Source organism: Macaca nemestrina, chromosome 13, assembly GCF_043159975.1.
Source record: "Macaca nemestrina isolate mMacNem1 chromosome 13, mMacNem.hap1, whole genome shotgun sequence".
NCBI classification, from domain to species: domain Eukaryota; kingdom Metazoa; phylum Chordata; class Mammalia; order Primates; family Cercopithecidae; genus Macaca; species Macaca nemestrina.
This window is the reverse complement of record NC_092137.1, coordinates 119770874-119798639: the sequence shown is the minus strand read 5'-3', so window position 1 is coordinate 119798639 and position 27766 is coordinate 119770874. Positions and strand designations below refer to the sequence as shown.

Sequence of the window (27766 nt, the reverse complement as noted above, 5' to 3'; positions counted from 1 at the left end):
TGATTATATATAGGACAATCATATCACTTCTCTGAGATCCCATTTTCCTCTCCTTATACCCAGAATATGGAAAAAATCATATCGACGTCACTGGCTGTTTGGGGAACTAATTATTTGCGTTCTACAAAACTTCGTGATGAACTAAGAATAACTATATTTATTATTAAAGAAGAAAAGTTAAAATAAGAAAGAAGATGGCAGAGTAAAAACGGTGTGATGAAAGGTCATCTGTTTACAACAAAAACAGATCGGCAGTGATACAGCTGATGGGGTGGACCCTGTAGGGACATGATAAACGACATCCAAACAGCCCAATAGCCTCAGAGATGCCCCTAAACTATACAAAGGTATAAGAATCAAAAGAATGCTCAAGTAGGCTGCACGCCTTATAAAAGAGCAAACCAAGATTCACTCGCTTAAGTTGTTTCTGAAGTTACCACCACAGCTAGCACACAAAGGTAAAGAATTCATTTCAGTAGCAGACTAGAAAAGACCATTTATAGTAATGTGTAAAACCTAAAGAATGCTACAAAACCGGAAAATAGATCGGTGTATTTGAGGAGCCATCCTATGATCCTACAGAATCAAAGCAAGCAGCATAATAAAAATGCACAAACTCTACAGGGGAAAAAAAAAAACAGCTGGGCGCAGTGGCTCACATCTGTAATCCCAGCACTTTGGGAGGCTGAGGTGGGAGGATTGCTTGAACCCAGGAGCTCGAGACCAGCCTGGGCGACATAGTAAGACCCCGTCTGTACAAAAATTTTTAAAAATTACCTGAGTATGATGGCATGCACCTGTGGTCCTCACTACTGACCTGAGGCTGAGGAGAGAAGATAGCTTTATATCCTTAAAGGGCTGGATTATATTTTCCAAGAACTAGACCCTGTCTATACTGGATTATGATACTACATGGTCAGATTAAACACTAACCTGTAAGATCTAATTCAGAAAATAGCTTGAGTACATGAGAACTGAGCATCTCATGCTCGAATGCCATGATCGCACCACTGCACTCCAGCCTGGGCGACACAGCAAGACCCTGCCTCAAAAAAATAAAATAAAAATAAATAAAAAATAATAAAAAAGAACATTTAAATGCATTTGAAAGAGACAAGTATAAAATAATTTGATCGAGTAGTATAATAATCATATATTTAAATTAGGTTCACAAAACTCAGAAAGGTGATTGGTTAGTCTTCAGAACTGGGTCACAAACTAATACTTATTACACAAGAAATGCAACTTTGAGCATAGCCTTTGGGAAGTTTAGGAGACTCTATTAAAGACGATAGCAAGGATTTATAAGAAAAGGAGTAGGGAAACAGAAAAAAGTAGCAGATTCTTATGATAGTGTTATTTTAAAATATTAATATATTTCAAGTATCTGAATTCATAATTTCAAATAATTTTTGGAGCAATAACTGTTTAGGAATCATAATTGACTACAAATCCAGTGGCTTCCACTCATATTCTCTTTTTCTTCTTTTATTGCTCCAGGGTGAATAACTTATAATCATTGTGGCCAATATTTGTACAGAGTGCCAGCTAGAAATTTTCTTTACATCATTAACACTTTTAGTTGATTCAAATCTAAGTTTTTAGTAGCGGACATTATTATCAGAACATATGTAGTTAATTCATCATGCCCACTGGTTGCTAACCTGTAATAAGGGAGATGACTCTAAGAGGAATAATATACTAAAGATCAAATTACACCTGCTCCTTTTGAAACTATAGCTTACGAACTTCAGAATGGAGCCTCGTGTCAATGCCCTGCTCTTACTTCTAACAGAAAGTTTCATGATGTCTCAGATAAACCAAAGACAAGACAGAGTTCTGGTGGTGCTTGGAATTTCAAAATAGGATTAATATACAACAAATTTTAGATTTAAGTTACTCAGAGGGTTAACAATTCTTTTTTCACAAACACCCTTACTTTAGGAGAAGTAGGTGTTTTATATTGAACATGGTATTTGAAAGCTGAGAACTCTTTTTCAGGAGATTTCCTTGCCATCCAAGGAAGAATATGTTTGGTATGGTTTCATATATTGTGTTTACATTAGGCAGTCTCTACCATAGCAACAGGCTATTAAATATTTATATCAAGCAATTAGAATCTCATTTAAAACAACAAATGTTCTTGAATATTACCAAAACAAAAATCTTTTCTTTGAAATTTTAACAAAGAATGCAGATGAGTTTTCTCCTTCCTTTAGATAATGATGGTCCCTTTATACTTACCGTACAATTGTCCCTTTAAATGTTCTATAATTAATGGCACAAGGCAAGTAAAGCATACTTTCAATCAAACATGGAAATATTTTCTTACATACTTCATTCCTGCTTCCCTCAGGCTCCCTTCCCACATACTGCCCTCCACACATAATATGTGTTAAGTGCATATGACAGTAAGATTCAGCTCTTTGTCAGCTCTTCTAGGTGGACAGATTAATGTGATGATCCAGTACTAAAGTCATTGAGTCACCCCAAGAAAGATGAATTTTTCATGTTTATCAACATCTTATTTAATAATAGCAAGGACAACTTTTTTGCATATTATTCTTTAAAATGCTTATAAAAGGACATTTTACTTTACATTATTAATTTTTTAACCAATCTGTAATTAATGTCTTAAACTAGACGACTGAAACTGAAGGTTTTAAAAAATCATACTAAAGTGAATATATAGCCTGAAATTATAGTAAAATATCAGTGTGCTAGTGATTAAACAAAACCTAAATCAGAGCACTTTCCTACATCACTATAGTCATATCGAATAGTGACTATATAAAATGAGAAATTGTCTGCATCATATGAATACTATTAATGACAAGCCTTTTTTTTATTAAAATGGCAAGAATACAAATAGCTTATATCAGTAAAATACAGTAGCATTCAGGCTCTAATATGAACATTACATCAAAGCCTATGGATAGATAAGGTAAGAGATTTAGGAAATTGGGGGAGGAAGGAAACATCACTTATCTTGTTACTCTAGATTACAGACAATAAAATAAAATGGCAATTAAGTTGATTGCAGTACTTGAAAGAAAACTTATTAAAAATACAGATTTTTAATAAAATCTTACATTCTTGACAGATATATCATCACCTACCTTTCTAAAAATAGTAGTAGTAAACACAATTGTAGAAAATGTATGTTACTTAGCCTTTGGGTGGTACAATACTACAGATTTTAAAGCCCTGACAACACTCCTACTTTCTGCAGATCAGTATCAGATTATGGCATGGAATTTATGTAAGATTGGTTCCAAAATGGAATATCAGATCCCAGGCCAGTATCGGTAAATTGTACCCATTTTGGCACAGATGTTCCAGCTATGAAAGCACAAATCACAAAGAAAAAAAATTAACCAACCAATTATTTGAGATACCAAGAAAGGAAAGGAAATCAGTTTTGTAAAAACACTTTTCCCTGTTTTAATAAGTTTCTTTATTTACTCCGGATAGTGAACATAACAGTGTTCAGTAGTGACGTAAGCAGATTTTACACTCACTATCACTGCATGGATAGAAAGAGCCATATGCATTTTTGTTTTTAGAAGTCATCTCAGATCACTGCAACATGGCACATTAGAACAGAGATTCAGAGACACAAAGTTAATAAATACATTTAACATTGCCAAGCATTTAAAAGATAAATGCACTCATGTCGCAAAAAAAAAAAAAAAAAAAAAAATCAGTTTGTAACTTTGACCTTTCTCAGGGATGTGAAGAATCATTTCAGGTGTCAGAAATCTCTGTAGCAAAGATTCCTATAAGAGAAAAAATCATGCTGATTAATATTTTTAATTCAACTTTTTCAACATGTGTAACAAATGTATTCTAGTAAGTGTATCACTTTAGCAAAATATAAGATTTTTCTTCAGTTTCTATGAAGGAAAACAAAAAACAATATATTTTTTCACTCAGTTTTCACAAACTATGGTACATTCATACCATGGAATACTATTCAACAATAAAAAGGAATGAACTATTGATACTTACAGCAGCTTGGATGGATCTCACGGGCATTATGCTGAATGAGAAAAGTCAATCTCAAAAGGTTATCTCAAAATGACAGAATTATAGAGATGGAGAAGAAGGTAGTGTTTCCCAGGAGACAGGGAGATGAAGAAGGGCAGGGCTACAGCTATAAATAGGTATAATGAGGGAGTGAATTCGTTGGTGCTGATGAAACAACTTCGCATCTTGATCATAGTGGTGCTGTGTGTGGATTGTAAAAAAAAAAATACACATACAAACAAATGAGTGCATCTAAAAACTAGTGAAATCTGAATAAGGCCTATAGACTAGTTAATCACATTGTGCTAATGTCAATACCCCAGTTTGTAAGATATTTTATATAGAAGCCGGGGTAAGGATATGTGCAACTGTCTATACTATTTTTGCAACTACTTGTGAGACTATAATCATTTTATTTTTTAATTATTATTATTATTTTTTTTGAGACAGAGTCTCACTCTGTTGCCCAGGCTGAAGTGCAGTGGCGCGATCTCAGCTTACTGCAACTTCTGCCTCCCAGGTTCAAGTAAATCTCAAGCCTCAGCCTCCTGAGTAGCTGGGATTACAGACATGTACCACGATGCCCAGCTAATTGTTGTATTTTTAATAGAGATGGGGCTTTGCCATGTTGGCCAGGCTGATCTCAAACTCCTGGCCTCAAATGATCTGCCTGCTTCAGCCTCCCAAACTGCTAGGATTACAGTCAGGAGCTACTGCGTCTGGCCAAGACTATAATCATCAAAAAAAAGTACCTGTGGTACATCTATATGATGGAATACTACTCAGTAGTTAAAAGGAATATGTGACAACTACTAATACATGCAACAACCTGGAAAAATCTGAAATATGCTGGGTGAAAGTCAACCACTAGAGGTTGCATACTGTATGATTGCATTTATATGACAACCTGGGAAAGGCAAAACTAGAGAGGCAGGAAACAGAGCAGTGGTCAGAGGAAAGTAAATTCCGTGTGTTGTCTGTTGTCTAGATAATAGGTGCCAGTCAAAGAACACCATTTGAAACTGATAGTAAAAGGTTAAGTGAGAAAAAAGGTGATTAAGGGCATTGTTAATCATATTAATAGAAAGGTAACAACTAAAATAAAATAAACTCTTCCTAAAAGCCCAAAGAAATTTGTTAAGAAGCAAAGAAGACTGATCAAATGAAGAAATACAACAAATATCACATAGTACAGAAAGTAAATATAAGATAATATAACTGGGTTGAGACCATTACTACTGATGTGATATAACAGTCATATCAATAATGTAAAATATTTTAACTCATCTACTTTATGTATACTGTTCTATTCTATTTTTGAGACAGGGTCTCGCTCTGTTGCCCAGGCTAGAATGCAGTGGCACAATTATGGCTTACTGCAGCAATGACCTTCCACCAGGCTCAGTGGATCTTCTCACCTCAGCCTACCAAGTAGCTGGAAATACAGGCACGTGCCACAACATCTGGCTTTTTTTTTTTTTTTGTATTTTTTGTAGAGATGGGGTTTTACCATTGCCCAGGCTGGTCTCTAACTCCTGGGCTCAAACAATCTGTCTACCTCCGTCTCCCAAAATGCTAGGATTACACGTGTGAGCAACCATGCCCAGTGTAAGTCACCTATTTTTTAAAAAGATTTTCCAAATGGCTGGGCGTGGTGGCCCATGCCTGTAATCCTAGCACTTTGGGAGGTTGAGGCGAGTGGATTACCTGAGGTCAGGAGTTTGAGACCAGCCTGGTCAACATGGTGAAACCCTATCTCTACTAAAAATACAAAAACGAGGCAGGGCATGGTGGCTCATGCCTGTAATCCTGGCAATTTGGGAGGCCAAGGCAGGTGGATCACCTGAGGTCAGGAGTTTGAGACCACCGTGCCCAACATGGCAAAACCCCATCTCTACTAAAAATACAAAACTGAGCTGGATGTGGTGATGGACACCTGTAATCCCAGCTACTCAGGGAGGCTGAGGCAGGAGAACTGCTTGAACTTGGGAGGCAGAGGTTGCAGGGATCTGAGATCATGCCATTGCACTCCAGTCTGGGGGACAAGAGTGAAACTCCGACTTAAAAAAAAAAAAAGGTGGGGGGGATCATTCCAAGATGGCCAAATAGGAACAGCTCCAGTCCACAGCTCCCGGCATGAGCAACACAGAAGATGGGTGATTTCAGCATTTCCAACTGAGGTACCAGGTTCATCTCTCTGGGACTTGTTGGACAGTGGGTACAGCCCACAGAGTGTGAGCCGAAGCAGGGCAGGGCATCGCCTCACCCGGGGAAGTGCAAGGGGTCGGGGAATTCCCTTTACTAGCCAAGGACAGTACCTGGAAACTTGGGACACTCCCACCCTAATACCACACTTTTTGAATGGTCTTAGCAAACGGCACACCAGGAGATTATATCCCGCTCCTGGCTTGGTGTGTCCCACGCCCACGGAGCCTTGCTCACTGCTAGCACAGCAGTCCGAGATCAAACTGTGAGGCGGCAGTGAGTCTGGGGCAAGGGTATCTGCCATTGCTGAGGCTTGACTTGGTAAACAAAGTGACCAGGAAGCTCGAACTGGGTGGAGCCCAGGGCAGCTCAATGAGGCCTGCCTGCCTCTGTAGACTCCACCTCTGGGGGCAGGGCATAGCTGAACAAAAGGCAGCAGAAACTTCTGCAGACTTAAATGTCCCTGTCTGACAGCTTTGAAGAGAGCAGTGGTTCTCCCACTGCTCAGAGTTTGAGATCTGAGAACGGACAGACTGCCTCCTCAAGTGGGTCCCTGACCCCCAGGTAGCCTAACTGGGAGACACCTCCCAGTAGGGGCCAACTGACACCTCATACAGCCAAGTGCCCCTCTGAGACGAAGTTTTCAGAGGAATGATCAGGCAGCAACATTTGCCGTTCTGCAATATTTGCTGTTCTGCTGCCTCCGCTGGTGATACCCTGGCAAACAGGGTCTGGAGTGCACCTCCAGCAAACTCCAACAGACCTGCAGCTGAGGGTCCTGACTGTTAGAAGGAAAACTAACAAACAGAAAGGAATAGAATCAACACCAACAAAAAGGACATCCACACCAAAACCCCATCTGTAGGTCACCATCATCAAAGACCAAAGGTAGATAAAACCACCAAGATGGGAAGAAACCCGAGCAGAAAAGCTGAAAATTCCAAAAATCAGAGCACTTCTTCTCCTCCAAAGGATCGCAGCTCCTTGCCAGCAATGGAACAAAGCTGGACGGAGAATGACTTTAATGAGTTGACAGAAGTAGGCTTCAGAAGATCGGAAATAACAAACTTCTCCGAGCTAAAGGAGGAAGTTCGAACAAATTGCAAAGAAGCTAAAAACCTTGAAAAAAGATTAGACAAAGGGCTAACTAGAATAAACAGCATAGAGAAGACCTTAAATGACCTGATGGAGCTAAAAACCATGGCACGAGAACAATGTGATGCAAGCACAAGCTTCAGTAGCCGATTCAATCAAGTGGAATAAAGGGTATCAGTGATTGAAGATCAAATGAAAGAAATAAAGCGAGAAGAGAAGTGTAGAGAAAAAAGAGTAAAAAGAAATGAACAAAACCTCCAAGAAATACGGGACTATGTGAAAAGACCACAACTACATCTGATTGGTGTACCTGAAAGTGACAGGGAGAATGGAACGAAGTTGGAAAACACTCTTCAGTATATTATCAAGGAGAACTTCCCCAACCTAGCAAGGCAGGCCAACATTCAAACTCAGGAAATACAGAGAACGCCACAAAGATACTCCTTGAGAAGACCAACCCCAAGACGCATAATTGTCAGATTCACCAAGGTTGAAATGAAAGAAAAAATGTTAAGGGCAGCCAGAGAAAAAGGTCAGGTTACCCACAAAGGGAAGCCCATCAGACTAACAGCGAATCTCTCGGCAGAAACTCTACAAACCAGAAGCGAGTGGGGGCCAATATTCGACATTCTTAAAGAAAAGAATTTTAAACCCAGAATTTCATATCCAGCCAAACTAAGCTTCATATGTGAAGGAGAAATAAAATCCTTTCCAGACAAGCAAATGCTGAGACATTCTGTCACCACCACGCCTGCCCTAGAAGAGCTCCTGAAGGACGCACTAAACGTGGAAAGGAACAACCGGTACCAGCCACTGCAAAAACTTGCCAAATTGTAAAGACCATCGATGCTAGGAAGAAACTGCATCAACTAATCAGCAAAATAACCAGCTAACATCGTAATGACAGGATCAAATTCACACATAACAATATTAACCTTAAATGTAAATGGGCTAAATGCCCCAATTAAAAGACACAGACTGGCAAAATGGATAAAGAGTCACGGCCCATCAGTGTGCTGTATTCAGGAGATGCATCTCACATGCAGAGACACACATAGGCTCAAAATAAAGGGATGGAGGAAGATCTACCAAGCAAATGGAAAACAAAACAAAACAAAAAGCAAGGATTGCAATCCTAGTCTCTGATAAAACAGACTTTAAACCAACAAAGATCAAAAGAGACAAAGAAGGGCATTACATAATGGTAAAGGGATCAATTCAACAAGAAGAGCTAACTATCCTAAATATATATGCACCCAATACAGGAGCACCCAGATTCATAAAGCAAGTCCTTGGAGACCTACAAAGACACTTAGACCCCCACACAATAATAATGGGAGAATTTAACACCCCACAGTCAACATTAGACAGATCAATGAGACAGAAAGTTAACAAGGATATTAAGGACTTGAACTCAGCTCTGCACCAAGTGAACCTAATAGACATCTACAGAACTCTCCACCCCAAATCAACAGAATATACATTCTACTCAGCACCACATCACACTTATTTCAAAATTGACCACAGAGTTGGAAGTAAAGCACTCCTTAGGAAATGTAAAAGAACAGAAATTATAGCAAACTGTCTCTCAGACCACAGTGCAATCAAATTAGAACTCAGAATTAAGAAAACTGACTCAAAACCGCACAACTACATGGAAACTGAACCTGCTCCTGAATGACTACTGGGTACATAACGAAATGAAGGAAGAAATAAAGATGCTCTTTGAAACCAATGAGAACAAAGACACAACATACCAGAATCTCTGGAACACATTTAAAGCAGTGTGTAGAGGGAAATTTATAGCACTAAATGCCCACAAGAGAAAGCTGGAAAGTTCTAAAATTAACACTCTAACATCACAATTAAAAGAACTAGAGAAGCAAGAGCAAACAAATTCAAAAGCTAGCAGAAGGCAAGAAATAACTAAGGTCAGAGCAGAATTGAAGGAGAGAGAGACACAAAAAACCCTCCAAAAAATCAATGAATCCAGGAGTTGGTTTTTTGAAAAGATCAACAAAATTAATAGACTGCTAGCAAGACTAATAAAGAAGAAAAGAGAGAAGAATCAAATAGATGCAATAAAAAATGATAAAAGGGATATCACCACCGATCCCACAGAAATACAAACTACCATCAGAGAATACTATAAACACCTCTACGCAAATAAAGTAGAAAATCTAGAAGAAACTGATAAATTCCTGGACACATACACCCTCCTAAGACTAAACCAGGAAGCAAGTGAACCCCTGAATAGACCAATAACAGGCTCTGAAATTGAGGCAATACTTACTAGCCTACCAACCAAAAAAAGTCCAGGACCAGACGGATTCACAGCCAAATTCTACCAGAGATACGAAGAGGAGCTGGTACCATTCCTTCTGAAACTATTCCAATCAATAGAAAAAGAGAGAATCCTCCCCAATTCATTTTATGAGGCCAGCATCATCCTGATACCAAAGCCTGGCAGAAACACAACAACAAAAAAGAGCATTTTAGACCAATATCCCTAATGGACGTCGATACAAAAATCCTCAATAAAATACTGGCAAACCGAAACCAGCAGCACATCAAAGTTTATCCACCACGATCAAGTGGGCTTCATCCCTGGGATGCAAGACTGGTTCAACATATGCAAATCAATAAACATAATCCATCATATAAACAGAACCAAAGACAAAAACCACATGATTATCTCAATAGATGCAGAAAAGGCCTTTGACAAAATTCAACAGCCTTTCATGCTAAAATCTCTCAATAAACTAGGTATTGATGGGACGTGTCTCAAAATAATAAGAGCTATTTATGACAAACCCACAGTCAATATCATACTGGATGGGCAAAAACTGGAAGCATTCCCTTTGAAAACTAGCACAAGACAGGGATGCCCTCTCTCATCACTCCTATTCAACATAGTGTTGGAAGTTCTGGCCAGGGCAATCAGACAGGAGAAAGAAATAAAGAGTATTCAGTTAGGAAAAGAGGACATCAAATTGTCTCTGTTTGCAGATGACATGATTGTATATTTAGAAAACCCCATCATCTCAGCCCAAAATATCCTTAAGCTGATAAGCAACTTCAGCAAAGTCTCAGGATACAAAATCAATGTGCAAAAATCACAAGCATTCCTATACACCAATAACAGACAATCAGAGAGCGAAATCATGAGTGAACTCCCATTCACAATTGCTTCAAAGAGAATAAAATACCTAGGAATCCAACTTACAAGGGATGTGAAGGACCTCTTCAAGGAGAACTACAAACCACTGCTCAATGAAATAAAAGGGGACACAAACAAATGGAAAAACATTCCATACTCATGGATAGGAAGAATAAGTATCATGAAAATGGCCATACTGCCCAAGGTAATTTATAGATTTAATGCCATCCCCATCAAGCTACCAATGACTTTCTTCACAGAATTGGAAACAACTACTTAAAAGTTCATATGGAACCAAAAAAGAGCCCGCATTGTCACGACAATCCTAAGCAAAAAGAACAAAGCTGGAGGCATCACATTACCTGACTTCAAACTATACTACATGGCTACAGTAACCAAAACAGCATGGTACTGGTACCAAAACAGAAATATAGAGCAATGGAATAGAACAGAGCCCTCAGAAATAATACCACACATCTACAACCATCTCATCTTTGACAAACCTGAGAAAAACAAGAAATGGGGAAAGGATTCCCTATTTAACAAATGGTGCTGGGAAAACTGGCTAGCCATATGGAGAAAGCTGAAACAGGATTCCTTCCTTATACCTTATACAAAAATTAATTCAAGATGGATTAAAGACTTAAATGTTAGACCTAAAACCATAAAAACCCTAAAAGAAAGCCTAGGCAATACCATTCAGGACATAGGCATGGGGAAGGACTTCATGACTAAAACACCAAAAGCAATGGCAACAAAAGCCAAAATTGACAAATGGTATCTAATTAAACTAAAGAGCTTTTACACAGCAAAAGAAACTACCATCAGAGTAAACAGGCAACCTGAAGAATGGGAGAAAATTTTTGCAATCTATCCAACTGACAAAGGGCTAATATCCAGAATCTATAAACTACTTAAAAAAACAGATGACCGCATCAAAAAGTGGGCAAAGGATATGAACAGAAACTTGTCAAAAGAAGACATTTATGCAGCCAATGGACATGTGAAAAAAAGCTCATCATCACTGGCCATCCGAGAAATGCAAATCAAAACCACAATGAGATACCATCTCACACCAGTTAGAATGGCGATCATTAAAAAGTCAGGAAACAACAGGTGCTGGGGAGGATGTGGAGAAACAGCAACATTTTTACACTGTTGGTGGGAGTATAAACTAGTTCAACCATTGTGGAAGACAGTGTGGCGATTCCTCAAGGATCTAGAACTAGAAATACCATTTGATCCAGCCATCCCATTACTGGGTATATACCCAAAGGATTATAAATCATGTTACAATAAAGACACATGCACACGTATGTTTATTGCGGCACTATTCACAATAGCAAAGAGTTGGAACCAACCCAAATGTCCATTATTGATAGACTGGATTAAGAAAATGTGGCACATATACACCATGGAATACTATGCAGCCATAAAAAAGGATGAGTTCATGTCCTTTGTAGGGACATGGATGAAGCTGGAAACCATCATTCTCAGCAAAGTAACCCAAGAACAGAAAACCAAACACTGCATGTTCTCATTCATAGGTGGGAACTGAACAATGAGAACACTTGGACACAGGGTGGGGAACATCACACACTGTGGCCTGTTGTGGGGTAGGGGAGTGGGAAGGGATAGCATTAGGAGGAATACCTAATGTAAATGACCAGTTAATGGGTGCAGCACAGCAACATGGCACATGGATACATATGTAACAAACTTGCACATTGTGCACATGTACCCTAGATCTTAAAGTATAATAATAATAAGAGTGTAAATTTCTCAAAAAAAATTCACAGACTCATAAAGCAAAACTCAAATCCATACTGTATATAAGAGATATACTTACAATGCAGTTACTCAAAACAGTTAAAAATAAAAATATTAACCATGTAAATAGAAACAATAAGAAAATAAGAGTGGCAACTCTAATACCAGACAAAGTAGAATCAAGCAAAAGAAAAAAATCTAAATGCATCAGAAAAGGACACTTTATAAAAGCCACATTCCATGATGAAGAGTGGCAGTTCAGAATATCAATGCAACAAATAAAACAGCAAACCACCTATATAAAGCAAAATTTAGAGGATATGGAAAAAGAAATTAAAGCATACTAATAGGAGACTTTAGAACACCACTCAATATAAAACAGGTCAGATGAACAAATATTAAACAGTGATATAAAAGATCTACAAAAAATGAAAAAGTGGAGGTATTTACACCACAGAAATTGGCAAGTGCTACAGATCAGGGCCTCCCCCTCCTCTCCTTTGGAAGGCCAGTTTACCAGCACAACACTGAGCTATCCCTACAGAATTAAAAATATCACATAGCCTCTATAATTAAATAGTGTGGGACTGCACACGAACAGGCAGATCAATGGAAAAGAAATAGAAAGTCCAAAAAGAGATCTGAATGACTGGGACAAAGAATCTTTTATTTTTTTTTTTTTATTTTTTTTTAAGGAAAAATAATATTTATTTTTTCTACTTCTTATTCTTTATTATTCTTATTCTACTGTCATTTCTAGACCAGCAACAATGTTTTACTTTGAGTGACTAAAAATTAAATTTCATACTTACTATTAAATTTCACTGAAGCTTGAGTCCAATCCTAACCTATATTAATAAACTAGTGCTGTATTGGGAAATTATTCACTGGGAGCTTTAAAGCTTTTAAAAGTTAATACAATTAAAGAAGAAATGTATCAAAGAATTACTTTGCAATATCAAAGTATATTAGAATTAGTATTAAGCTATTACTTCTCCATTAAAAAAAGAAATCAGATTCATAAACTTTACAACTCTATATTCAAACACTTAAACATTTCTAAAAACACTTCTTATTCTTGGCTGTTAAAGGAGCAAAGAGATTCTAGCACAGTTTCCAGATAAAAAGTAGTATAATTTCCTAGTCTAGTTATGAAAAATAGCAAAAGTTCACAGTAAATCCATTTCTATTACATTGTATATTTTACAAAGTTTAAAACGATTACATTACTTCATGGTACATGCTAATCAAATATCATTTTTTCTTGTTTTCAGGGATATTATGATACCATGGATGCTGGTTACATGGATGAAGAAGGCTATGTGTATCTTATGTCTCGAATGGACGATGTAATAAATGTTACAGGTCACAGAAAGAGTCTTTTAAATCAATGATCTTGGAACAACTTGATAGTCAGTTTGAAAAAGATAAAATTAGATCCATTTCTCAAACCACACATAAAATAAACTCCAAATGAATCAGATATCTAAATATAAAAAGTAAAACTATACCAGTACTAAAAGAAAACATTCCTCTACTATCTGGGGATAGAGAAAGATTTGCTAACTATGAATAGAAATCCAGATGCATTAAAGGAAAAGGTTTAAAATCTGACTACACAAAAATAAAATCTCTTTATAGAGAAAAAGGCAATACAGTAAAATTAAAAGACAAATGACAAAAAAAGTGAGAAAATATTTGTAGCATATATCACCAATAAAGAGATAATTTCTCAAATGTACTAAAAAATTTTTTAACAAAAAGATCTAAAGTCCATTAGAAAAATAGGCAGAAGAAATGAATAGCTAATTCAGAAAAAGAGATATAACAGTAGCCCTTAAACCTATGAAAAGATATTCAACTTCACTCATAATATGAGAAATGCAAATTAAAACTACACTGAAATACCATTTCTCATCCACCGCAGTGGCACAAATTCAAAAGCTTGACAGTGTGTTCTGCTAGTGAGGTTGTGGGGAAACAGTATTTTCACACATTGCTGAAGGGACTGCAAAATGGAGGGGAATGTGGCACGGCCTAACAAAACTACATGTGTATTTACCCATTGACCCAGCAATTCCACTTCTAGGAATTTATTCTGAAGATACTGCAACAACATGAAAATACATATGTACAAGATTATTCATTACAGCCTTGTTTGTAATTGCAAATTATTGGAAACCAGCTAAATGTCCAAGTTTAGGAGGTGGGTTGCATAACTATGGTACATCCATATACTGAAGTAGTGTGCACCTAACAAAAAGGAATAAGGAGAATCTCTAGGAATCAACATGGAGAGATTTCGAGGAGACAGTGTTAAGTGAGAAAAGCAAAGTGCAAAGAAGCATGCCACTTTTTGCATAAACAAAGAAAGATATATATCTGTGTATCATTAGCATAAAACCACAAAGAAAGGAGGTGGAGGCATGGCTGATGGGATGGAAGGCATACAGAAAGTGACACTTCTCTTAGTATTATTTTTTGCAGAGTGTTGACCTTTAAAAGCATGCTAATCTACATATTCAAAAATAAAATTAAGTTGAGGAAAAAACTAGGAAGTGGAAATATGAAAAATGAAGCAAATTGAAACAAATGAATCCAATGTTATTTCAAATGAATACCATGACCAAAATAAAAGATGGAAAAAATTAATCCAAATAAGTTACAAACTCAGTATTTAACCATATGCTCTCAAGATTTGGGCAAGGTAGCATACAGGCGTAAGAAGGAAGAACTGCAAACAGATTCTGAACTTTAAAAAAGTTGGCCTATTTATTGTGGTGACATCGGTGAAGAAATTTTGAAACTATTGTAGATGTATTCTGGGATTGAGCAAATTAGTAACTACATTGATATCGTTGAGTAAACATGTTAATGTTGAGCCAGGGTTCTCACTGTAGAAGAAAGAACATATACATAAGTAATAGAAAAAAGTAAAAGGATGAAACCTGTGGGCATGGTTTGGAGTTTTGGTTATAAGTTTAAATGTGCCTCTGTGAGTGTGTGAGTAGGTCTGTGCAAGTGTGTGTGTGTCTGTGAAGAAACATGAAAGCATGTGAGCACATGAGCCACTACATGTGTATATAAGAAAACAAATGGGGTAAAAATTTTAAAATAGTGACTATGGGTAAAGGGCATATAGATGTTCTTTGTATTCTTATTTTTGTAACTTTTTGAAAGGTTGAAATTGTTCCCAAATAAAAAGTTTCTTGGAAATTTGTGATACATAGAAATATATCTAAAATATTTTCCTCTGAAAAACTAGCTGATTACTTTCCTAGAACATATAAATTTTGTGGTGCTATAATAACCAACATTTTGTAATTAAATAAGAAGTTAATGTTGTAGAAATAAAAAGAAAATCAAACTATTAAAATACAATGTATGGGGCAGATGGAAGATGGCAGGTAGGAGACGGGACTAACGTGCAGCTCCCACACGGAAGGACAGATCCCACACGGAAGGACACCTCCCACACGGAAGGACAGATCCCACACGGAAGGACAGATCCCACACGGAAGGACAGCTCCCACACGGAAGGACAGATCCCACACGGAAGGACAGCTCCCACACGGAAGGACAGATCCCACACGGAAGGACAGATCTTACACGGAAGGACAGATCCCACATGGAAGGACAGATCCCACATGGAAGGACAGAACAGTGTTAGAGACTCACACTGTGATCTTTTGCTCCAGGATTCACTGTAGGAATATACAAGATCCCACACATCCTTTGAAAGAAGTGGCATGCTGCTGCCAAGTCCATGAAACAGGTGAAAAACTGGGAGTTCCCAATGTGTGAGAGGGAAGAAAACCTACATCTGAACACATGTCCTCACTGGGGAATCTGAAAATCCACATCACGGGAGAAAAATTTAACCCTATCTAGAGATGAAAGGGATTTATGGAGTCACGTAAAATATAAAAGTAGAAGTAGCAGCAGGAAGTGCCTTGCACGCACTCCCAGTCTCCAGCTCGAGCCCAGGGAAGCCAGCAATGACTATCTCACAGGGGTCCTTGAAAAGGCAGCCAGCAGAACTGGGGAGGGGTCACAGAGTGAAGGAAGCTCCAAACTGAAATCGGTAGTGGTTCTGACTGGGCACAAATTTTCTTGAGCAGAGTCCAGGGGACAAGCGGAAGCTGCTGCAGATAGGAGACAGAGCAGGAATAGCCAGACAGGGAAGGGCCAGGTTCAAATGCTGTGCTTGCTTTTTCAGTGGGGTAGCCCATGGCCTGGGGCAAAATCTGAGCAAGGCACTGCAGGAGCGAGGCTGGCCTCGCCAACTGCATGGGAGCTGGGTGAGGCCTCTTGCTACTAGCTATTCCCTACTTCTCTGGTGAACTATATGATACAGCAGAGGTGGCCAAGATCCCCTCTAGAACATAACCCCATTGGCCTGAGAACCATAATCCCCCTCCCCAAGGTGGCCAAGGCAAGCCCTGCCCAAGGAGAGTCTGAGCCCAGACCCACCTAACCCTGCCCCGACCTAAAGTGATGTATCACTTTCCCGTCACCTCTACTAGAGCAGGTACTGGTATCCATGCTGTCACCAGGCTGGAGTGCAGTGGCGTGATCTTGGCTCACTGCAACCTCCGCCACCTGGGTTCAAGTGATTCTCCTGCCTCAGCCTTCCAAGCAGCTGGGATTACAGGCATGTGCCACTATACCTGACTAATATTTGTATTTTTAGTAGAGGCAGAGTTTCGCCATGTTGGCCAGGCTGGTCTTGAACTCCTGACTTCAAGTGATCTGCCCGCCTCAGACTCCCAAAGTGCTGGGATTACAGGCATTAGCCACCATGCCCAGCTGAAGACAGGTCTTTAGAATTAGCTCAGTCAGACAAAGAAAAAAAAAAGAATTTTAAAAAGTGAACAAATCCTCCAAGAAATGTGGGATTATGTTAAATGGTCAAACCTAAGAAAAACTAGTGTTCCTGAGGAAGAAGAGAAATCTAAAAGTTTAGAAAACTTACTTGAGGGAATAATTAAAGAAAACCTCCCTGACCTTGCTAGAGACCTAGACCTCCAAACATAAGAAACTCAAAGAACACCTGGGAAATTCATTGCAAAAACATCATCACCTAGGCACACAGTCATCAAGATACCCAAAGTCAAGACAAAGGAAAGAATCTTAAGATCTGTGAGACAAAAGCATCAAGATAAACTATAAAGGAAAACCTACCACATTAATGGCAGATTTTTCAGCAGAAATCCTACAAGCCAGAAGGGATTGGGGTCCCATCTTTAGCCTCATGAAACAAAATAATTGTCAGCCAAGAATTCTGTATCCAGCAAAATTAAGCAACATAATGAAGGAAAAATAAAATCATTTTCAGACAAATGCTGAGAGAATTTGCCACTACTAAGCCAGCACTATGAAAAATGTTTAAGGGAGTTCTAAATCTTGAAACAAAACCTCAAAATACATCAAAATAGAAGCTCCTTACAACATAAATCTCACAGATTATTTAATTTCATTTAATTATTTAATGTCATTAAACAATGACACAATGGGGGAAAAAAACCAAAACAACGTATTAAGGCAACAACTAATGTGATAAACAGAACAGTACCTAACATCTTAATACTAATGTTGAATGTAAACAGCCTAAATACTCCACTTAAAAGATACGGAATGGCGGAATGGATAAAAATTCACTAAGTATCTGCTGTCTTCAGGAGACTCACCTAACACATAAGGACTCACATACACTTAAGGTTAAGGGGTGGAAAAAGATATTCCACACAAATGGAAAGTCAGCAACAGTAGCTATTGTTACATCAGACAAAACAAACTTTAAAGCAACAACAGTAAAAAAAGAAAAAGAGAGACATTATATAATGATAAAAGGAATAGTCCAAAAGGAAAATATTGCAATTCTAAATATATATGCATATATACACGGAGCTCTCAAATTTAGAAAACAATTACTATTAGACCTAAGAAATGAGATGCACAGCAACACAATAATAGTGGGAGACTTCAATACTCCATTGACAGCACTAGACAGGTCGTCAATACAGAAAGTCAACAAAGAAACAATGAACTTAAACTATACCCTGGAACAAATGGACTTAACAGGTATTTACAGAACATTCTACCCGACAACCGCAGAACATACATTCTGTTCTTCAGCACATGGAACAGTCTCTCAGACTGAACATATGATAGGACGCAAAACGAGTCTCAATAAATTTAAGAAAATCAGATTTATATGAAGTATCTTTTTTTTTTTTTTTTTTTTTTTTTTGAGATGGAGTCTCGCTCTGTCACCCAGGCTGGAGTGCTGTGGCATGATCTTGGCTCACTGCAAGCTCTGCCTACTGGGTTCACGCCATTCTCCTGCCTCAGCCTCCTGAGTGGCTGGGACTACAGGCACCTGCCACCACGCCCGGATAATTTCTTGTATTTTCAGTAGAGATGGGGTTTCAGCATTTTAGCCACAATGGTCTCGATCTCCTGATGTCGTGATCCGCCCACCTCGGTCTCCCAAAGGGCTGGGATTACAGGCGTGAGCCACCATGCCTAGCCTCAAGTATCTTCTTAAACTGCAGTGGAACAAAACTGGAAATTATCTCCAAAAGGAACCCTCAAAACTCTAAAAATACATAGACATTAAATAATCTGCTCTTGAGGCTGGGTGCGGTGGCTCATTGCTGTAATCCCAGCACTTTGGGAGGCAAAGACAGGTGGATCAGTTGAGGTCAGGAGTTCAAAATCAGCCTGGCCAACATAGTGAAACCCTGTCTCTACTAAAAATACAAAAATTAAGGCTGTGTGCGGTGCCTCATGCCTGTAATCCCAGCACTTTGGGATGCTGAGGCGCACAGATCACCTGAGGTCAGGAGTTCAAGACCAGCCTGGCCAACATGGTGAAAACTTTTCTCTACTAAAAATACAAAAAAATTAGCCAGGCGTGGTAGCAGACGCCTGTAATCCCAGCTACTTGGGAGTATGAGGCACGAGAATCGCTTGAACCCGGGAGGTGGAGGTTGCAGGGAACTGAGATTGTGCCATTGCACTCCAGCCTGGGCAACAGAGTGAGACTCTGTCTCAAAAATAATAATAATAATAATAATAAAAATAAGCCGGGCATTGTGGCACATGCCTGTATTCCCAGCTACTTGGGAGGCTGAGGCAGGAGAACTGCTTGAACCCGGGGAGCAGAGGTTGCAGTGAGCCGAGATCATGCCACTGTACTCTAGCCTGAGCAACAGAGCAAGATTCCATCTCAAAAAAATTTAATAATAATTATCATCATCATCATCATCATCATCTGATCTTGAATGATCTTTGGGTCAACAATGAAATCAAGATGGAAATTAAAAACTTCTCTGAACTGAGAGATAATAGTGAAACAACTTATCAAAACCTCTGCGACACACCAAAAGTAGTATTAAGAGAAAAGTTCATAGCATTTAATGCCTACATCAGAAAGTTTGAAAGAGCACAAATAGACACTCTAAGATCACACCTGAAGGAACTGGAGAAACAAGAACAAACCAACCTAAACACAGCAGAAGAAAAGAAATAACAAAGATCAGAGAAGAACCAATGAAAATGAAACAAAAAAATACAAAAGATAAATCAAACAAAAAGCTGGTTCTTTGAAAAGATCAACAAAATTGATAGACCACTAGCAAGATCAACCAAGAAAAGAAGAGAGAAGATCCAAATAAGCTCAATGATAAATGAAACGGGAGATATTACAACCAATACCACAGAAATATAAAAGATCATTCAAGGCTACTATGAACACCTTTACACACACAAACTAGAAAATCTAGAGGAGATGGATAAATTCCTGGAAAAATACAACCCTCCCAGATTAAATCAGGAAGACATAGAAACTCTGAACAGGCCAGTAACAAGTAGAGAGATTAAAACAGTAATTTTTAAAAATTGCCAATAGAAAAAAGTCCAGGACCAGATGGATTCACAGCTGAATTCCATTAGACAGTCAAAGAAGAATTGGTACCAATCCTACAGAACACTATTCCACAAGATATAGAAAGAGGGAATCCTCCCTAAATCATCCTATGAAGCCAGTATCACCCTAATTCCAAAGCTAGGAAAGGACATAACAAAAAATGAAAACTATAGACCAATAACCCTGATGAACACAGATGCAGAAGTCCTCAACATAATACTTGCTAACTGAATCTAACAGCGTATCAAAAAGATAATACACCATGATCAAGTGAGTTGCATACCAGGTATGCAGCAATGGTTTAACATATGCCAGTCAATAAATGTGATAGACCACATAAACAAAATTAAAAACAAAAATCATGTGATCATCTCAATAGATGCAGAAAAAGGATTTGACAAAATCCAGCATCCCGTTATGGTTAAAACCCTCAGCAAAACTGGCATAGGAGGGACACACACTTCAAGGTAATAAAAGCTATCTATGACAAACCTACAGCCAACATTATACTGAATGGGGATAGTTGAAAGCATTCCCCGAGAACTGGAACAAGACAAGAATGCCCACTTTCACTGTTTCTATTCAACATAGTACCTGAAGTCCTAGACAGAGCAATCAGACAAGAGAAACAAATAAAGGGCATCTAAATCAGTAAAGAGGAAGTAAAACTGTCACTGTTCACTGATAATATGATCATATACCTAGAAAACCCTACAGACTCATGCAAAAAGCTCCCAGATCTGATAAATGAATTCAGTAAAGTTTCTGGATACAAAATTAATGTACACAAATCAGTAGCACTGCTATACACCAACAGCGATCAAGCTGAGAAACAAATCAATAACTCAACTCCTTTTACAGTAGGAGCAAAAAACAAACAAACAAAAACACCAACTTAGGAATATACCTAATCAAGGTGGTGAAAGAGTTCTACAAAGAAAACTACAAAACACTGCTGAAAGAAGTCACTGATAACACAAACAAATGGAAACAAATCCCGTGCTCGTGGAGAATCAATATTGTAAAAACGGCCATACTGCCAAAAGCAATATGCAAATTCAATGCAGTTCCAATCAAAGTACCATAATCATTCTTCACAGAACTAGAAAAGCAATCCTAAACTTCATATGGAAACTCAAAAGACCCCACATAGCAAGACTAAGGAAAAGGAACAAATTTGGAGGCATCACATTACCTGACTTCAAACTATACTACAAGATTATAGTTATCAAAACAGCATGGTACTGATACGAAAATAGGCACATAGACCAATGAAACAGAATAGAGAACCCAGAAATGAAGCCAAATACTTATAGCAAACTGATTTTTGACAGAGCAAACAAAAACATAAAGTGGGGAAAGGACACCTTACTCAACAAATGGTGCTGGGATAATTGGGAAGCCACATGTAGAAGAATGAAACTGGATCCTCATCTCTCACCTTATATAAAAATCAACTCAAGATGATCAAAGACTTAAATCTAACACCTGAAACCATAAAAATTCTAGAATATAACATTAGTAAAGCTCTTCTGAACATTGGCTTAGGCAAAGATTTCATGACAAGAACTCAAAAGCAAATGAAACAAAAACAAGTACAAATAGATGGGACTTAATTAAACTAAAAAGCTTCTGCACAGCAAAAGAAATAATCAGCAGAGTAAACAGACAACCCACAGAGTGGGAGAAAATCTTCCCAAACGTGCATCCAACAAAGGACTAATATCCGGAATCTACAAGGAAGTCAAACAAATCAGAAAAAAAAAAAAAAAGAAAGAAAAAACAAACAAACATAATCCCATCAAAAAATGGGCTAAGGACATGAATAAACAATTCTCAAAAGAATATATACAAATGCCCAATGAACATATGAAAAGATGCTCATCATCACTAATTATCAGAGAAATGCAAATTAATACCACAATGAGATACCTACCTTATTCCTGCAAGAATGGCCGTAATTAAAAAATCAAGAAATCATACATGTTGGCATAGATGTGGTGAAAAGGGAATGTTTTCTTTTACACTGCTGGTGGGAATGTAAACTAGTACAACCACCATGGAAAACAGTACAGAGATTCCTTTTAGAACTAAAAGTATAACTACCATTTGATCCAGCAATCCAACTACTGGGTATCTATTCAGAGGAAAAGAAGTCATTATATGAAAAAGATACTTGCACACACATGTTTGTAGCAGCACAATTTGCAATTGCAAAAATATAGAACCAGCCTAAATGCCCATCGAACAACAAGTGGATAAAGAAAATGTGGTATAAATATACCAAGGAATACTACTCAGCTATAAAAAGGAACGAAATAATGGCATTCGTAGCAACCTGGATGGAGTTGGAGACCATTATTCTTTTTTTTTTTTTTTTTTGAGACGGAGTCTCGCTCTGTCGCCCAGGCTGGAGTGCAGTGGCCTGATCTCAGCTCACTGCAAGCTCCGCCTCCCGGGTTCACGCCATTCTCCTGCCTCAGCCTCCCGAGTAGCTGGGACTACAGGCGCCCGCCACCTCGCCCGGCTAGTTTTTTGTAGTTTTAGTAGAGACGGGGTTTCACTGTGTTCACCAGGATGGTCTCGATCTCCTGACCTCGTGATCCACCCGTCTCGGCCTCCCAAAGTGCTGGGATTACAGGCTTGAGCCACCGCGCCCGGCCGGAGACCATTATTCTAAGGGAAGTAACTCAGGAATGGAAAACCAAATATCATATGTTCTCACTTTAAGTGAGAGTTAAGCTATGAGGATGAAAGTTATAAGAATGATATATTGGACTTCAGGGATTCAGGGGGAAGGATGGGAGAAGAGTGAGGAGTACACATTGGGTACAGTGTACACTGCCTGGGTGTTGGATGCACCAAAATCTCAGAAATTACTGCTAAGGAAGTTATCCATGTAATGAAAAAACCACCTGTTCCCCCAAAACTATGGAAATAAAAAAATATATAATTTTTGCAAAGAGATAAAATATTAGTCTTTTCGCTTTAGTATAATAGATATAATTCTAATTTAATTATCAAAATCCTGTATTTTTATATCAATATATCTTGGTAATCCTGTTTAAATATCACTATTTTATTTATTTTTTTATTTTTTTATTATTATTATACTTTAAGTTCTAGGGTACAGGTGCATAACATACAGGTTTGTTACATATGTATACTTGTGCCATGTTGGTGTGCTGCACCCATTAAATATCACTATTAAAGAGATAGACTATTGAGTTTCCTTATTACCCCAAATATTCACTATACTAGATATTACTATTTGATCTCAAGAGAATGGATCCTTAAACAGACTCACTCTTCTAATGATCGATCTAGGCCTCGGTCAGGAGATCGATGGTGAGCACGTTCTGGTGAATGACATTTTGTATTTGGCTTCATCGTAGAACTCACATGATAAGCATTACTTGAATAATTTTGGCGGCGAAGTTCTTGTACGGCCCTCTCCCTAAAGCAAAATAGTGATGCTTTAAAATTTTATATCCAGCAAAAGTATTAAAACTATCATAAAAAACTGTAGCTTAATTCATACTTTAAAATCTAACCATCATGAAAGAACTAAAACCTATTTTTACCTAAGAAACAATGCTTTCCATGCTGAAAAGCATTGTTTTTGAGCTTGCATAGAGATAAACTTACCTTTCAAAGCGCTCTGTTCCTAGTTGTCTTTTGGTGATGTCTAAATCAGCTTCCAATTGTGTGACAACATTTCTGAACTGGGCCACATCTCTACTTTGGATGGCCCTGTTTAAAAGAAGATAAGAGTTATAGTTGACTAAACTTAAAATATGACTATGATTCTGGGGTACATTAAACCATATTGATAGTGGTTTCTCAGCTGGATCCAAATCACATTGTGATTTTTATGGCCAGATTTATTAGTACATCTAAAATATGCCCATGTTAGACATGGTAAGTATGCAGAGTAGCCTACTTGAAAAGCCTAAGCAATCCCAGTCCCATTCAATTAGTTAATCCTTCTCTGTTTCAGTTTCCCTGTGGAAACATATTATACATCATCTGTCTATACTATTTACTATAAACAGCTTTTAATGTAAGTACTTAGAAGCATTATATAAAGTAGTAGTATGACCAAATAATTAACACTGGAATTCACTAGCTCCATGATTAATATAGTCTGTTTTATATAATCTATTCAACCAAGTGCCTTATAATGAAATTTGATATATACAATCTTCAATGTAATAGAATCTTTCTTAAGGCCAAACAATGCCTCATAAAACCTGTGATAAGGCACAATATCATAAGGAAGATAAACATTGATGAATGCCACTCACACAGAACATTCTATCCTCTTCACTTGCTTTCAGGAGAGTATCATAGACTGCTGAAATCTAAACTTTAGAGACTAATAACAAACATTTCTCATGCTAATTCTAAGTGTTAGTATTTACCAGTCAGTCTCAAACAGAGTATAGCCCTTAGGGTGGAAGTTTTGGCGTATTTCATGAAGGTAGATTTCCACCTACCATCTTGAGAAAGTGATCCTGCAAAACTAGTTGAAGGAATCATAATAGCCTAGCTACAGTAACGGAAAAGAAGGACTCAGTCACCACCACCATAACCTGAAAACAGTTTCTGAAGGAAACTGGCCTTGGTTCTGAAGCCCTTGCCTAGTCAGGGGCTCCTAGGAGTGGCTGATTGCCGAGACCATGCTTCTTATCCTTCCCCATGCCCTGAGCTCAGATGTGAGGATAGAGTGGAGGCTGGATGAAAAGTGTTATAGATGGGACAGGTAAGAACAGGGGTTAAGGGTCCCCCATCAGTTTTTATGAGAGGTGACCAAGTTTCATAGAAAAAAATTCACTATATAGGGAGGCATTTCCACCCAATACTCCAGCCAAAGTTCTTTTAATAACATGCTAGGAGTGCTAGAGATCCTTAAAAAAAAAAAAAGAAAGAAAGAAAGAAAAAGAAAAGAAGCCAAAATTGATGTCCTAGGAAGTCTTCTGTATTTTATGAATGCAGGTGTTCTTCTAGGTACCCAGTACATGCAATAGGTACAAAAGAAAATACAATGTGGCAAATGAAAACACTAGGCTGCAATATATTGGTCTAAATATGAAAATTCTTCTGGTTTCAAACTGGTTAATTTTTTTTCTCATTTTTTTATATTTCCTAAAGGCAGTATTTTAGACCAGACATTCTATTATACTCAAAACCCTGTTGGAATCAATAGAGATCATTAAACTTAAATTTAGATAAGAAAAACATAATAGAAAAAGTACCACCTCTTAGGCAAATCACAATATTTCTGATCCTTAGTTTAATTAATGACAAATTATAGGAGGCAAATTCTCTAAATTCTAGCTTAAAAATCCTACTAATCTATAAAGTACCAAAAAATTAAGATGTATGACTTTATATTGCTAAACAACTCACATTTTATTTTCTGCCAAACAAAGGTGTTCTTTAAGAAGCTGAATTTCAGATTCTTTTTCTTGAAGTGCTATCTGAGACTGATATTCTTTGTCTCGATTGGCCACCAGCAAAGCTTCTAGATTCTGCATGGAGATTCTCTCATTTGTCATCTGACTCCTCAGGAGTTCAATTTCAGAACGAGCAGAATCTAACTCATTCTCCATCTGTAGAAGAAGAAGAAGATATCTATACTTATTCCCATTAATTCACTTAACTATTATATTATCAGGGACTCACAAAATTTTCATAATCTGTTATAAACTGGCAACTACTTCTAATGTGATTTGAAATTGTATCCCTCCTTCTTACCAAATAGACACACCACATATGTACATATAGTATCACTTTCTCCATCTCTTTGATCATATCGGAAAATTCATTAATTTAAGAAAAGGCTTATTAATTTCAAACTGCAACCAGTTTCCACTACCAGCTTTGATATTTCTTTATATACTCCTGCAAGACTGACAGGATATCTGTGAGCACTGCTTTCTCCTGAGTTAGGTGAGCTACATACTTATAGAATGTCACTGGACTCCATAATTAAGGAATATAAGGAGTAATCTCTTATATTCTTTATAAGAGTAATCTCTTATGTTCTCTTAATATAATTAATATAATTAATTATAATTATATATATTTAATAATATAATTAAATATAATTATAATTAATACAAGGAGTAATCTCTTCTCATGCATAAACTTGTGGAAAGCTTCCTTTTGAAAATTATCTTGAGCCTTAAAATATGCTCAGTGAGACAAATGTTTTTTTAAAAAGGAGGAAGAACAGTCACTAGTATTTAGAAAAAAATTACTCCTTATCTTGTAATATACGTAACAAATTCTACATGCATTAAAAAAGTTAAATCTGGCTGGGTGCGGTGGCTCAAGCCTGTAATCCCAGCACTTTGGGAGGCCAAGACGGGCGGATCACAAGGTCAGGAGATCGAGACCATCCTGGCTAACCCGGTGAAACCCCGTCTCTACTAAAAAATACAAAAAAACTAGCCGGGCGAGGTGGCGGGCACCTGTAGTCCCAGCTACTCGGGAGGCTGAGGCAGGAGAATGGCGTGAACCCGGGAGGCGGAGCTTGCAGTGAGCTGAGATCCGGCCACTGCACTCCAGCCTGGGCGACAGAGCGAGACTCCGTCTCAAAAGAAAAAAAAAAAAAAGTTAAATGTGAACAGGTAAGCTTTAAATTCCAGTGAAAAGAAATAAAAATGAAATTACAGGGAAGGGAGATAGGTAGGTAGGGAAATTTTCTAAGCTAGATACAATGCAAAAAAAAAGTTTGGTCACATTAAAAAAATAAACATTTTGATAGTCAATATAAACTTAACCAAAATTTGAAAGGAAACAACTGGAAGACAAATAAACTTAGTAAATAAAATTAATAGTGTATATCTCTACTAGCATAAAGAATGCATACACACTGATGAGAAATATGAGCTGAATGATAATGATCAGAAAATCTACAAAAGGAGAAATACGATTAAATTCTAAACGTATGGGGAAAATTTACCCTTACTAGTAATCAAATAAACTAAAACAAGATGCCATTACCAGTTCAGGGCTTCTTACCTCAACGTTACTGATGTTTTGGGTTGGATAATTATTTGGAGTGGGGGCAGCACTATCCATGACAGGATGCTTAGCGGTCTCCCTGGCCTCTGCCCAGTCGACGCCACCAGCATTCCCCACTCTAGTCATGGCCATCGAAAAGGTCATTATTAAATGCACACTGGGAGCAAACGCTCTTTCAGCCGAACTGGAAAAACTCTACCGAAGACACTGTTCTAGTCTATCTAATCGGCAAATGTGTTAGTTTCCGTTAATGAACATTACGTTGGGCAATGGCAATCTCGTATACTTTGCTGGCAGGAGTAGAAAATGGACCGAGATTTTTTTGACAACAGCTTTTTTGAAATATCATTCACATGCCATCAATGATTTTTAGCATATTAACACCGTTGTACAATTGTTACTACAATCTAATGTGAGAACGTTTTCATCATCCCAAAAAGAAACTCAAGGTTGGGCATGGTGGCTAACGCCTGTAATCTCAGCACTCTGGGAGGCCAAGGTAGGTGGATTGCTTGAGCTCAGGAGTTTGAGACCAGCCT

At 37.8% G+C, this 27766-nt stretch overlaps 1 protein-coding gene across 12 annotated transcripts in view; it reads right to left on the bottom strand.

Annotated features, from left to right (window-relative positions):
• Positions 1-2821: 2821 nt before the first annotated feature.
• The window catches only part of LOC105490079 (testis specific 10), a 163389-nt gene continuing 138444 nt past the window's right edge, over positions 2822-27766 (bottom strand). For all 12 annotated transcript variants that reach the window (XM_011755377.3, XM_024795493.2, XM_071077293.1 and 9 more), the window contains 4 exons: positions 25605-25807; positions 23841-23945; positions 23500-23649; positions 2822-3779 (listed from right to left, as the gene is read on the bottom strand). In XM_011755377.3, the coding sequence (XP_011753679.1) occupies positions 3755-3779; positions 23500-23649; positions 23841-23945; positions 25605-25807 (483 nt within the window). In that variant the 3' untranslated portion in view covers positions 2822-3754. The remainder of the gene's footprint in view (positions 3780-23499; positions 23650-23840; positions 23946-25604; positions 25808-27766) is intronic.